The 14,627-nt window shown below is 41.6% G+C and overlaps 1 protein-coding gene across 3 annotated transcripts in view; it reads left to right on the top strand.

The window, feature by feature from the left end:
* Positions 1-14,627, top strand: part of CD2AP (CD2 associated protein) — a 131,184-nt gene that overhangs the window by 55,819 nt on the left and 60,738 nt on the right. For all 3 annotated transcript variants that reach the window (XM_024219150.2, XM_026655831.1, XM_024219151.2), the window contains 2 exons: positions 5,554-5,654; positions 14,084-14,204. In XM_024219150.2, coding sequence (XP_024074918.2) covers positions 5,554-5,654; positions 14,084-14,204 — 222 coding nt within the window. The remainder of the gene's footprint in view (positions 1-5,553; positions 5,655-14,083; positions 14,205-14,627) is intronic.

Here is a 14,627-nt window from a genome sequence, read left to right as displayed (position 1 = left end):
AGCTAGGCAGTTTTAACCTTTTATTTTTCTCAAAATCAGCAGTCTACTCAGTTGAAGTGGCAGCAGGCTGAAGTTTCCTTTCTGTTTCACTAGCCCTCTGCAGTCACTCTGTTTCATTGTATTGCTGCATCAGGATCCCATCTTCAATGCCAATGGTTGTTTGGGAAAGTAACTTGATGTCACCAAAGTTTGTGAATGTCAGGAAGATTCTTCAGCATGGGGGGCCAGAACAGCACTAAATAACTGCTAAGAGAGTTAAAAACTCAAAACTTTCTTTTTATCACAGAGATTTCCAGCATAGACAATTCTGCTTGTTCCATTAAAGAACGGTACATTACTGCAACAGGGAGGCCTGGGGCTAGCTAGCCTTGTTCAGTCAGTCCTGCCTGTGCCATAATTAGCTGCCCTGCCCCCAGACACAGGGGGAGCTGGACTAATTGGGATCAGATGATAAACACCTGGGCCTAATAAGGGTCTGAGAAAACCCAGTTTGGGAGGAAAAACTACAGAGCGCTAACTGGGCTCCTGTGGACAGCCCTAAAGCAGGGTTTAGGGGACTCCAGGGAAGCAGCTTGGGAGTCTGTGCTATATTCCAAAGTGCAGAGACTCAGCCCTGGTCTACACTGGGGGGGGGGGAATTGACCTAAGATACGCAACTTCAGCTACGAGAATAGCGTAGCTGAAGTCAACGTATTTAGGTCGACTTACCACGGCGCTGAGTCGACTGCTGCCGTTCCCCCGTAGACTCCGCTTGTGCCTCTCGTGGCGGTGGAGTACTGGAGTTGACGGGAGAGTGCTTGGGGATCGATTTATCGTATCTAGACTAGATGCGATAAATCAACCCCTGATAGATCGATCGTTACCCGTCGATCCGGTGGGTAGCGTAGACTTGCCCTCACAGGGAGCCCAGAAGGCAGGCTGAAGAGGAGCCCAAGTGGGGCAAAAGTACTTTTGGTCTTTTGTTACTCCAAAAGGAGATTGAACTCTGAGTGACCCAGCCAGAGGGTTGAGTCACCTGAATCCCTGGGAGAAACAGAAAACCTGGGGGATGGGAAATGGAGGCAGGGAGCACCTGCAGAAGTATGCTTGGCCAGCAAGTGAGAGGCAGGGCAGGCATGCCCTATGACAATTACTCTTTATGTAATTTGACTTTTCCTTATTTTGACAGCCACCTATGTTGCTATATTCTCTCCTAAAAACTGCCAATAGAGAGCTGCTTCTTTGGCAGTTAACTTCCTCCAAGGTGACTGAAGAATACTGTTGTGCACATTCTTCTCCAACGATACTGAGAGTGGCCATTCTTTAGGACTGTTCCTAAAAGCACTGGGACAATACCTCTTATCTATATTTGCGGTCACTAGTGCCTTTATTTAACATTTAAAAAGTCTTTACTTTTTTTTTTTTTTTGCTTTTAATATCTATTTTAATGTGAAACAAAGTTATTTTACTATATATTCTTTTGGGGAGGACTTCTGTGGCTTTTATAGATTCATAGATTCTAGGACTGGAAGGGACCCCGAGAGGTCATCGAGTCCAGTCCCCTGCCCGCATGGCAGGACCAAATACTGTCTAGACCATCCCTGATAGACATTTATCTAACCTACTCTTAAATATCTCCAGAGATGGAGATTCCACAACCTCCCTAGGCAATTTTTTTTTTTTTTGCAAGTAAGTGCTTTCGCTACATGTGCAGTGTCTTACCTGGCAAAGTTTCTGAGGTGGGAACATTAATTGAAAAACTTTCTGAATGAGCAGAAAAAGAAACCAGAAAGCTAAAACAAAAATTAAGCTATATGCAGATTTATGTTGACTGCTCCCATTTCCAGGCTCAGTGTGGCATTTAGCACAGAAATATTTTTAAGCAGCCAGAAATGTGGCACCTAATGCCTTGTGGCTTTACTGTTTTTACTGCCCGGCTCTTGCCACTAAGAAAATGCATGAAGGACTGTGCTGGTTCTTTGTGAAGTTGTTAAAGGAGTGAACTTAATTTAAAAGAGCTCCAATGTATTTTGACTTTGTATTGCTCTATGATGACATGGGTTCTCTTCATCAGTACTTCCCTTTCCCCACTGAAGTGAGGTGGCTCTCACAAGGTAATATGCTAAAGACTCTTCAGATTGAGTGGAAATGTACATTTCCCTGAATGATCAGCAATCTCCTTTTGTTCATGCTTTCTATATTAATCTTAAGTGGCATGTTTATCTTTGACTGCCTTGAGCATCTGAATGAGCTTCTCTCCAGGAGCAGAATATGAATGTTTTGTGTAAGCTTGACAAAGAAGCAGCATTCTTAAGGAAGCTTGGAAACTGGTCTCTTTGAGCACGAGGCAGAAACGTGGTGTAATTTCCTCTTGATTTAGACGTCGTCAGGAACTTGAGTCAGCATCTGAGGGAACTTCAGACCCAATTTTGGAACTGCTTCCCTCATGACCTTTAGAGAAGAAAGATCACTAACTTCCTTAGTCCAAAATGTGGCTGACTCAGCAGCCTTGGTAAGTCGTTGCAGGGCAGACAAAGAGCTCTTTCCTGTGACAAGATCCTACTCGGAGCCATATTATTAAAAGATGCTCTATTGTACTGAGTTAAAATATTTTTGAACTTGAGCAAAGTGTCATCAAAATTCACTTAATAGTATCTTCCATCCCTGGAAGACTTAATACATGTGAACATTGGGTATGGCTATAAAGTGCTAGAATAAAAGCTACATTTTAGCTATGAAGTGAGGCCTACATTTCATAGCTATGGCTTTCTACTGGTGAAATAGCCCTCTAGATGAGTGGTACCCAAACATTTTGTCGCGTTTTCTCCACCACCACTCATACCGTAATCTGTCCATGCCCCTGCAGGAGCTGGGTCAGAGGCTGGGAGCCAGGTCGGGCCTGGGGCTGGGATTGTGGGCTGTGCTGTGGCCGTGCTGGAGCGGAGCTGGGTGGTGATCCCTCCCAACCTCTCAGGGGGGCGGACCTGGGCCCCACTGCACTACCTTGAACGTTCCTTCATGCCCCCCTAGGGGGCATTCCCCATAGTTTAGGGACCACTGTTCTGGGTGAATCATAACTATGAAATTACATGAAGTACTAGTACATCACCAGAACACCACAAGCTGCTTCTGTACCATTTAGCCTCTCCAGCACTGTCCCTTTAAGTAGAGTGGTGGAACCATGTTGCATTTGACCACACATTCAGCCAGTTTTTGAATTCTTGCTGGCCTCTGTTCCTGACCCAAGAGGGCCACAAAGCATGTGTAGGCACATCCCCCTCATTCCACCATGTGAGGGAGGGCAACTGGAGCTTCCTGGAAGATAGCAGAGGGGCAGGAGAGGCCAATGAGGCCCTTTACACTTTCAATAATTAGTAACACAAGAACACTCCTTGATTGGGATGTATGTGGGGTTTTTTTTTAAACACACTCTTGCACTGAACCAAAATCTATTTCTGGCCCGGTGGGTATATTGTCTTGGTAGCAATGGCATTGGATCAGTATGGAAATGGGGCAGATTAGGGAAAAGATTTTTAGAAAGTAACCCACAGTATATGGATCTTAAACATATTGCTTGTTGTTTGTCTTACCTATCTTCTGGCTCTTTTAGATTATAAACATGTTTTCCTATGTATTTATATTTCCCCTAAGGTAATAGGTTCTCGATCCTAATTGGAAGTTTGGGGCAGTTCTGTAATCTCGGAGGCAGCTTTTAGATCTTTTCAACTGGTAAAGTGAACTTTTAAGGCTTTATTGAAGGCATGTAGCTTTTCTCCTTCTGAGGTGTAGAGGTTGGGGGTAGCCAAGTGTAGCAGCTGTGTACTTAAGTAACAAAAAGTATATCATGTAAGTAAAGATTGTTGCCCCATGCCTTTTTATATGTTCTTAAATTTTGGTGTCTGTGTCAGGAACTGTCTTAATGTGTTGACAGCGCCCAGCAGTAGGTGGGCAGTACTGGAATACAAATAATAATAAAATCATAGACATGTAGGGCTGGAAGTGACCTCAAGAGGCCTCCAAGGGACCTCAGAGTCCAGCCCACTCTACTGAGGCAGGACCAAGTATACATCCTTGACATGTGTTTGTCTAACCTGTCCTTAAAAACCTTCTGTGATGGGGTTTCCACAACCTCCCTTGGTAACCTATATCAGAATTTAGCCATCCTTATAGTGGGAAAGTTTTCCCCAATATCTAACCTAAATTTCCTTTGCTGCAGATTAATCTTATTACTATTTGTCCTATCTCAGTGGATATGGAGAACCACTGATCACCATCCTCTTTATAACATCACTTAACATCTATGAAGATGCTTGTCAGGTCCCTTTTTCAGTCGTTTTTTTCTCAAGACTAATCATGCCCAGTTTTTTAACCTTTCCTCATAGGTCAGATTTTCTAAACTTCTTATTTTTGTTGCTCTCCCCCGGACACACTCTACAATTTGTCCACTTTTTTTTTTTTTTTTTTTAAGTGTGGTGCCCAAACCAGTGCTGAATAAAGCAGGACAGTTACCTGCTGTATCATACATACAACACTCCTGTTAATATACCCAGAATGAAAATGTTCATTCAAGATGGAAGTTGCCTTGGAAAGTTTATGATCATCTTATTAGCTGGAAAACTTCTAGAAGTTCTCCTTGTAGTGGGAAAGAAGAAACCATCAAGACTTCTACAGTGGTGTCATTTCAATATTAATCTGGAAAACTGTAACCTTGTGACATGTACAAATTTGGCTTGTGGTGCTACTGCAAGCTGCTTGAGCTGTCTCTTACCATGATGCCTTCTGTCTTTTAATATTTGTATAGCTGTGTATCCTTTTCGTCCTAGATTCTTTTTGTGCCACTTAATACTGATTGATTGAATGATAGGCTTTGTATCCTGATTTACATGCTGGAACTGGGAAAAGTTTTGTACTCCCCGGAGTCCAGTGAAACAGATGCCTTTTTTATCAGGTTCTGAATGTTCTGGCAAAACAAATATTATCATTACCCCCAAATGAATACCTAACACAGTATGTTTATTTCATGCAAAGGATGTCCGCATTTCATTGCTCTGCAGATCATCTGACATTTTTGTAGGGATGGGTGTTTGCGAGAAGTGTAGTCATAAAACTTCAGATTCATAAATGTGCACCAGAATTACTCCCTTCGCCTAGATCCATGCTGTGGGTAGCAGGTAGCTGACAGCGGTTTTGATTGTTGCAGTCTTCTCACAGGAAGTAGCTTGAAAATAATTGAACGGCTAATCTATGACTCAATTATGTCAATAAAACTTTGTATTAACGTGCTGGTAATTGGCAGTACACTGTTTACTCCCTTGTAATTGGCAGAGTTTAAGCTCACAAATGGAAGCAGTCAGTATTTGTAAAGGTCTACCTAGCTCAGGGCAAGCTGGATTTATACTAATGTAAATGGACAACTGGAAAACTAGAAACTAAGGAAGTGTAGTTAGCACCTTGGGATGATTTACAGGTGTTCTCATCAAATATGATCCTTGAAAGATTTGAATATGGAAAAGTACACCATTATTTTTAGGCAGTTTCACTTTAATGATGTTTTTATAATGTCCCTTCCACCAGAGTTAAAGAAGCGGCAGTGTAAAGTGCTGTTTGAGTATATTCCACAGAACGAGGATGAACTGGAGCTCAAGGTGGGGGATGTTATTGACATTAATGAAGAGGTAAGTTATGTTCTAGAACTAATCCCCTGGCATTTGGCCCAAATGAAACCTTTTTTTTGATTGAAACGTTGCAAAAATGTTGAAAAATGGTGAGGGAGGCATGATTTTCTGTCTCTAAAGTTTTTAGTTTAGAGGTTTTCTGTCTTAGGAATAGCAAAATGTTAAATTAACAAAGGCCTAGTGTTTAGCAAATATTAGTCTATAAGTCATTGAAGGAATAACATGTACTTTAGTAAATCATGTTCCATTACACATTAATTTCCTAAAAATACTTTCTAGTTCTTTATGGTTTGTACATGTGATCTTTGCCTGGAGGTTGTTTTGCTATGTGGACTCAAGTTATTCCTGGCTGATCACCTGTAACTTCACACACAGGAGCCAGGCTTAGATGAGAGTTGTGTTAGTAGACCAGATTTTTAGGGCTTGCCTTTTCTTGCAAAGTATTCTCTTTTATTATTGAACCTTTGAACAAATCAAAGTAGCAACAAATGTGCAGTAGATCAAACTTGGTAGCTATTTGCTGAACAGTACAGATCATCATGAACACACCTCCCCATTGCATTAGCATACTGAGTACAGAGTGCAATTAAAGAGCTCCGTCTTGATATTGAAAACCGTTCATGACATTGTCCCTACCTACCTGAAAGCTCTACCATATCCTCTCATGACAGCTGCTTTACTCAAAACAGTCAAACTTTCAACCTGTAGTGGGGTGGCTTGTGAGTGTGGAAAGAAGGAACTTTCACAGGAACTGTAGTATGGAACCTATGGAAAAGGTAAGCATGACCCCAGAAGCAGCCATTTTCAGAGCAAGGTGCAAAACTTATTCTTCAGCTCAACTTTCTCAAATCTGCACATGTTTTTCTAGCTATTTCTCCTAAAGTCTACAAAGGAGGGAAGGGAGATTTACTGTTCCTTCTATTTTTAAGCATTTGGGAGGCTCTCAGATACTGTATTATATGGGGGACAACATAATTAGCTACATGGAAACCAGCAGTGTTTTATTGTGGGGTTTTGTTTTTAGTTTTTTTTAATATGCAGTTTGACCTGGCTCCAGCTCTTCGGATAAGTGTGACCTATTAAGGGGAGCTGATATCCTCCACAGAATAATACATGTTGCAAAAAAGGGCCTTGTATATCCGGAGCACAGAGTAATCCTCATAATTTCAGATGTTTAGGGTTAAGCCTCATTGACCTGTAGAATTTGTTTTGATAATTTTTAATAAACAGAGCAAGTGCTTTTGCAGATTATGGCTTAAAGATGACTTCTAAAATCATAATACATAAGTAGCTTTTTTACTCCTCCAGGCAAATCTCATATTTTTAATGCTTAGGTATAATAGTGATAAGTTCTTTGTCCACACAGATAGAGAATATTGCTCATTCAAAAGGCAGTTTTCATTGACAGTAATAGTAAAATGTTTAAGAAATTGCCATTCCCAAACCTTTAATGCCAAGATCTGAATTCTTGGTATCACATGATGCAATGAATCATACCAAGCAGCCTTACGGAATGTGAAAGATCTAAGACAATATTTAAACAAGTTACCTGATGCTATTTTTCATTCCTGGCATCCTTCAGCTGTGTTTGTTCAAATGTAGTTGTGTATGTGTTTGATATAGATCCAGGCATTGTCACTGTCCTTCTCCATCAGGTTTCCAAGTGACTTAATGGCCCTGGTTTCCTGCGAGGAGTGATCCTGTAAATGTGGTGGCTGTTGCAAGGACTAATGTTAATAACATTTTTGATTTTTTTCTGGATCCTCTCAAGAGTTCAATACAGGGAGTCCTCCGACTTACGACACAATTCGTTCCTGAGAATTGCATTGTAAGTCGAAACGTTGTAAGTCGAAACTGCTTTTCCCATAGGAATCAATGGTATGAAGGGGGGATTGGTTCCCGAACCAAGGTTTGATACGCTATTTTCACCACAGTAACCCAGATTTTTGTACTAAATGAATTATAGATGACAAATGTTGCAACATCAATGTATTTACTGTACACTGTATTTTTTAAACAGCATTCAAATAATCATATAAACTCACATATGCTGCTCAGAAAGCCAGGGAGAACAGCACACATGCTGAATCTCAGCCAATCACTGTTCAAGCTTTCTGATTGGCTCCCTGTCCCGGGTTCAGCCAATCAAAAATAAGTGGCAACCCTACCTGGCAACAAGCTACCCTGCTGCCTTGAAGCCAATCAGAAGCGACTCCTTCCAGCTCCATACCACTATAATGCAACCAGGAAGTGATTTCAAGCAACTTTATGCAAATCCAGCGTCGTAAGGGCGAATCAATGTCATGGGGTGAAAAGGGCAGTCAATTGAAAAGCAACCTAAGTGGCGTCCAACGTAAGTTGGGCGTCGTAAATCCGAGGACTCCCTGTATCTAGAAAAACGGTATAGTAGCTGATAATCTGCATTCCACCAATCATACAGCAGGACACTTCTGTAGAGCTGCTGTTGATGATAATTCTAGTGTGATTTAGGATAAAGCTGACAAAGGGGGGAATTGGTGCTATTTAGACACAAAACCGGATGCAAGACCAGGACTGTGAACAGTGCCAGGAAACCATTACAAAACAGAAAACATACCCAATGTGGCTTGCCTTATAGGTTGCTGATTTCAATGAGGGACCAAAGTGCTCCTTGGTAAATCTTGAGACAGAAGATATTATATAAATGACAATAACATAATTCCCTTCTCTCTCAGGCTTGAGAGAATTCTATGAACGTGCTTGTCTGTGTTAAAAAAAATAATAATAAACTATGCCAGATTGAGTCCCTCAAGAGATCTCTCTTCCCAGTGGCTGTCAGAAGAGGTTCAGTAATTAGTTCAGTTTAAAAAGCATTTGTTTTAATGTTTAAAATGCATAGACTAACTTGAGTAACTGTATAATCTTTCTATTGTAAGCCCTTTGTTTCCTCAGTCTTTTCTTTCTCACTGTTTATTACCCCTGCTCATCATCATCATTATTATTATTATTGTTATTATTTGAGTTGTATAACCATAGTGCTTAAGAGCCCCAGTCTTGTACCATGATCCCGTTGTGCTAGGTGCTATACAAACAGAACCAAAAGACAGTCCCTGCCCCAAGCCGCTTAGAATCTAAGTAGAAGTAGATGGTAAATTAATTGACTGGGACCTTCTTTGTAGTAATATTTATTACTTCTGCTACTACATTTACTACTGCTGCTGCTACATAATGTATATTCTATAGCTGCAGCAGCTACAGACCTCAGCCAGGGTTGAGCCCTTCGTGCTAGGCAGTGTACATACACGGATTAAAACAGTCCCTGCCTTGAAGAACTTGAAGAGAAGACAGATATAGACCAACAAAAAAAAGCAACTTACCAAAAGCACAGTACAATTTTCCCTCAATTTTGCCATATAAGAAACCTGCTTTCCCTACCAATTTCACTTTTGTCCAGCTGTCAGTCAAGGTTTTAATGTGTCCTGTTAAGCACCTAGCACACATTTGAGAATTGTAAAACAATAAATACTAACGTCCTGTCATTCAGTCTCATTCATGTATCTATCTTTCATTTACAGCTGATAGTTTTAAATGTGTGCCCAGTAGTTCATTTGATTTAAATTATGTAACATCAGTGTTTAGAACAATATTCAAGCTTACAATTGGTAAGTGTTTGTTAGCAGCAGAACTGGATTCTTTTTGACTGAAGGTTGGGAGTGAGCTTGCTTGCTTGGGTCAGTTTCTCCTCTGTTTAGACATCTGAAAATCACAATTTTTATCCCATTTTTTGTTGCAGTGGTTATGTTTGTGAGTGTTTCTATGCAACTTCCCTAGTGACCACTATGTACAGATGGTGTTTAGTGAATGTAGTAGTAGTGCAACTCCCTCTTGTGGTCAATACTGAACCTGTTACATGCAAGTGTAATGCAGTAGAATTTCAAATATTCAAATTGGTTGTGTGATAAAAAAAAATAGGCTTGGATAATTGGGAGTCAGTTTACATGGATTCTGTAGATCAGGGAGATATGCTGACAAGTTAGATGTTTGGACACTGAAGGTTTGGCTTCTGAGGGCTATAATTCTTGTAAGATCTACCTGATTTAACCACACATCAGGTTGTTGGGTTATAATTCTGTACCTGGCAGAGGCAGGAATTGTAACCAGGAAATAAAAGTATTCTGTTCATGTTGTTATACCACCCCTTTGCTAAGAAAGGAAGAGGTGATCTTAGCAGGAAATTAAGAGTGGGGTTCACATTTCTGTACACCCAAGGCTTTCGGGGAGTTTTGGGCAGCACTCCTGTAGGTGATATCAAGGTTGGTGATTTTTTTTTTTTTAAGAATCTGAAAAATGGAAGGGATTGTCTCATGATCTAATAAAACACTTTTTGCCTTTGAAGTTGCTTTTCTAATGTTCCACACGTCCAGAAATAATACTACCTATTTTAAATCAATTTTGTTGATGTGTCACAAATGTATGTACTATAGTTAGCACAGAACTGTCTTCTAAACTTTCATGCTGTATCACTTACAAAATGCAGTGATTGAGTTGAAACTGTAAATAACTCTTTGTAATCTGGGTATTAATTTCATGTCAGAACAGAAAAAGATTATATGAAATGGAAGGCAGAGTTTTGAATAGCTAAAGTTTTAAGATTAGATAATGCCAAAGTCCATAGCTATTTAGTATCTTATCAAAGCAAGTACAGCTATTTTTTTCACATGGTGGAATTCAAATTGCTAATTGAATTTCTTTCCAGAATCACGCATGTCATTTCAAAAGTCAGTTTTTTCATTGTTGAAGACAGCATGACAGCGCTTCAGTGTAGACACTACCTATGCCCAGTGATGAGCTGCCAGAATGTTAGTAACCGGTTCCCTACCGGGTCTTCGGTGGCACTTCGGCAGCGGGTCCTTCACTCACTCCGGGTTTTCGGTGGCACTTCGGCGGTGGGTCCTTCAGTGCTGCCGAAGACCTGGAGCGAGTGAACGACCTGCCGCCGACAGCTCGGTAGGGAACCGGTTATTAAGCGCCGCCCAGTGAGTATAAGCCTGAGACCCCCCACCCTAACTGCCCCAGAGGGCCCGCTCCCTACCCAACTTCCCCTGCCCCCTGTCCCCTGACTACCCCCACCCCCTCCCCCCCCCCCCCCACCGCCCCCCCGACCCCCCCCCCCCCCCCCCCCCCCCCCCGAACCTCCACCTCCTCCAACTGCTCCCTGCACCTTATCTAACCCTTCTTCCCAGCCCAGGCCCCCTTACCATGCTCCTCAGGGCAGCGTGTATCGATGCCGCGCGGCCCGCTGGATCTCGCAGCCCCACCCCCTTACCATGCCGCTCAAAGCTGCAGAGCTGCCCAGGAGCGGTCCAGAGCGCTGGTGCCGGCGGTGCAGCACGCTGAGGCTCTGCAAGAGGGGGAAAGGCAGGGGAGGGGCCGGGGGAGCCTCCCCAACCGGGAGCTCAGGCAGGCTGGACAAGACGGTCCCGCGGGCCAGAGTTTGTCCACCCCTTTAACAACCGGTTTTAAACCAGCTTCTAAACTTAACAACCGGTTCGCGCGAACTGGTGCGAACCGGCTCCAGCTCACCACTGCCTATGCCAGATTCTCTTGGCCTAAGTAATCCACCTTCCTGAGAGGCAGTAGCTAGGTTGACGTTAGAATTATTCCATCAACCTAGCACTGTCTACACAGGGACTTAGGTCTGCTTAACTATACCACTCACAGGTATGGATTTTTCACACCCTTGAGCGATGTAGTTATGCCAACTTAATTTTCTAGTGTAGACCAGGTCTTAGCCAAGTGGAAAGTTTCTCTGTCTGGGTGCAACAGAAATGTATATATTCCCAGAAGTTGAAGGTATTCCCCTTATTCGGGACTATTTTATTTCCCTCAATACAGTGGGTTTTCCCATGAACTCTTTGTGGGTTCACCTGGCAGCAATCAGTATGTACCACCCAACTTCACATGGTTATTCAGTTTTCACTCACTGACTACCAGAGTCTGGAAGAGTCTAATCAGAATCTGTCCTCCAGTAAGGAAACCTACTCCTCAGTGGGACTTAAACCTTGGTTTTTCAGTGCTGACTCTCCATTCTAATCAGTGGCTACACGTTCCATGTCTTTCCTGCCTGTGAAGGTTGCATTCCTAGTGGCCATCACCTTAGGCAGGAGGGTGGGCGAGCTCAGAGCACTGATGATAGATCTGTCTTTTGCCATATTCCACGTCTCATTGCATTTACATCCTAAGTTCACAGCCAAAGTCGTTTCAGAGTTTCACTTGAACCAGTCAATTCACTTACCTGTGTTTTCCCCCCCCCCCCCCCCCACCACATACATCTGAAAAAGAGGAGACTTCATTCCCTTGAAGCATGACAAGCCGTAGTCTTTTATCTGCAAAGGACAAATCCAGTCAGAAAAAGAGTTTGAGGTCAAGCTCTATCCTCTGAGGATCCCTAAATAGATCTCAAGTGCTATCTCATTCTATGAGCTCTCTAATCTTCCTCTGCTTCAATGGGTGCAGGCTCATTCTACAAGAGCACAAGCAACATCAATGGCATTGCTTCAGGAAATACCTCTACTTGACATTTGCAAAGCAGCTATGTGGAGTTTCATCCACACATTTGCAAGACATTATGCTTTAGTACAGGACTCCTCCACTGATGCATCCTTTGGAATGGTGGGCCTTCAAACTGCTCTGCCTCCTGTATCCTCGTACCTTCCTCCTACTTGAGCACTGCTGGTCAGTCACCCACAGTGGAATATACATAGGGACCAGCACTCCATGAGGAAGAGCAAGTTAGTTACTTTTAATAATTGGAGATTCTTCAAGTTGTGTGATCCCTATTTGTATTCTTCTACTTGTCCTCCTTCCCCTCTGCTTCACATCATTCCTGGATCCACGGTAGAGGAGGAGGATCTGGAGAGGTGGTCTGTCTGCTCTGCCCTGTATCTCCTGGGGGTGCATGGAGCATATGCATACCCACAGTGGAATATTGATAGGGATCACATGTCTCGAAGAACCTCCAAGGTAAATAGCTTTCCCAGTGATACTTTACTCAGTGCTGCATGTTAGGAATAGCACACATGGCTAATTTTATCACCTTCTTCTTGAAGTACAGTTTGGGGTGCAAAAAGCTGAATGGGGCCTGAGGAGGAAACTGGCAAACTGTGATAACTGAGCAAACAATTCCTTTCTTTTGCTATTTAGGAACATTTATAAGCAGGCTTAGGACACCAGTTTTTTATTTCCGTCCCATATAGAATGTGCCAATCAGTGAATCCGAGATTTTTAAAACCAGATCAGCAACGACAGAATTTTAAGTGCAGATCAGTGACAGGGGAAAAAGCCTAACATTGACTACCCAAAAACAGTCACCATCTCATCAGGCAATCGTATTCGAGAATTTTCTTCATTTGAGTGGAAAGATTTACTGTTTGAACAGTAAATCTTTCCACTCAAATGAAGAAAATGAGCTTTCATTTAAAAAGCATGCCCTGGGTCAGGCACAGAAACCTAATACGTGAGACTAAAACATACCATGTAAACAACTTCTCAATATATTTTCCTGCTACTTTTTGTCCTCTGTATGTAAAACAAATCTTCAAACCACAAAGTAAAACAATAATAAACTGCAACTTTTGTAGTATACTTAACTGGCATTCATTTAAAAAGAGTGGATTGTGTACTTTATGGTTCTTAAAATGATTTTGATAGCATGTCTCTTATACAGTGCCAGCAGGTTATTTCCCCCCCCCCATTTCTTTATGATCTAGGCATGTCAGACTGTTTTTAGTTCTGCTTTAAATTATACAGTTTCCTTAATGGTTTAAAAATACTTCAGCTGAAGGAGTGTCATGGAATAACTAACACCAAGAATCTGGAATCCTGTGAGTCCCAAGAATCGGGACATTAAAGTTCACCATGTGGTCCCAATGGCTTTAACTCCTAAGCACGACTTCTTATCTCCACTGGCAAAATAGTAAAAATTGGCATCCATTATTTTACAACCAGTTTAATATTTTTCCTTCCCATTAAATGTGGATCACTTGATTATTGGGCAGCCTGTAGAATTCTACTTGGGAAAGAGAGGAAAAAGAGATCTGTCCGCTGATAATTAGTTTCAATTATCTTTGCCACTCAAAATAGAAGTAATGAGGGTCCCTCTTATGCTGTAGAATAATTGCTGTGCTGAGAAAAGTAGTGATAAAACACATTTCTTGAGATATGGCTGCCATTGTGTCCATCATGATTTTCTTCATTTTAAAATTTGTTGAAGTTTTGAACTTTTTCAAAGTATTTGCTAGCTTCATATTGTGTAGGTATAGTGTCTTGTGATAGAATTATTTGAATTCCTACTCTTAACTATACTGCCATAGGTATTTATTGCAGTATCAGTGAGTTTGTTTCCCTTTGCTTTATTACTAACATGGGAAATATCTTTTTTTTTTTTACAGGTAGAAGAAGGCTGGTGGAGTGGAACACTAAATGGCAAGTCAGGATTATTTCCTTCAAACTTTGTAAAAGAATTAGAATTGACAGATGATGGGGAAACACAAGAAGTCCCGGAGGACACAGGTAATAATCAGTCATATTATCTAGAATACAGTACCCTTATCATAGTTACTTATATCAAGGATTTAGTTTTGGAAAGCTACAGCAATAGTGAAAGGAAAGTTATATAGATTGTGAGGGCAGGAACTATGTCTTTGTGTAAAGCAAGTAGAACACTGGCAATACAGAAATAATTTGAGAGAACCTCACAAAAATGTAGTTACATAACATTTTTCCTTATGTCTCCAATCACAAAATTAAGGTTAAGGCCCTGATCGTGCAAACACTTACTCAGGTGCGTAACATCAACAATAATAGGAGTATTCATATGCTTAGAGTTAAGTTTTAGCATTGGGACCTAAAATTATAATTCCTTCATATCAAGAAGTAAGTATTTGTTTTTTTTGTTTTTCTCACCCCATTCTGATAGTCATGACACTGCCAGCT

The sequence above is a fragment of the Terrapene carolina genome, unplaced genomic scaffold (assembly GCF_002925995.2).
Source record: "Terrapene carolina triunguis isolate 2854851 unplaced genomic scaffold, T_m_triunguis-2.0 Scaffold42, whole genome shotgun sequence".
Lineage (NCBI taxonomy): Eukaryota > Metazoa > Chordata > Testudines > Emydidae > Terrapene > Terrapene triunguis.
This window is presented reverse-complemented; position numbering and strand designations above follow the sequence as displayed.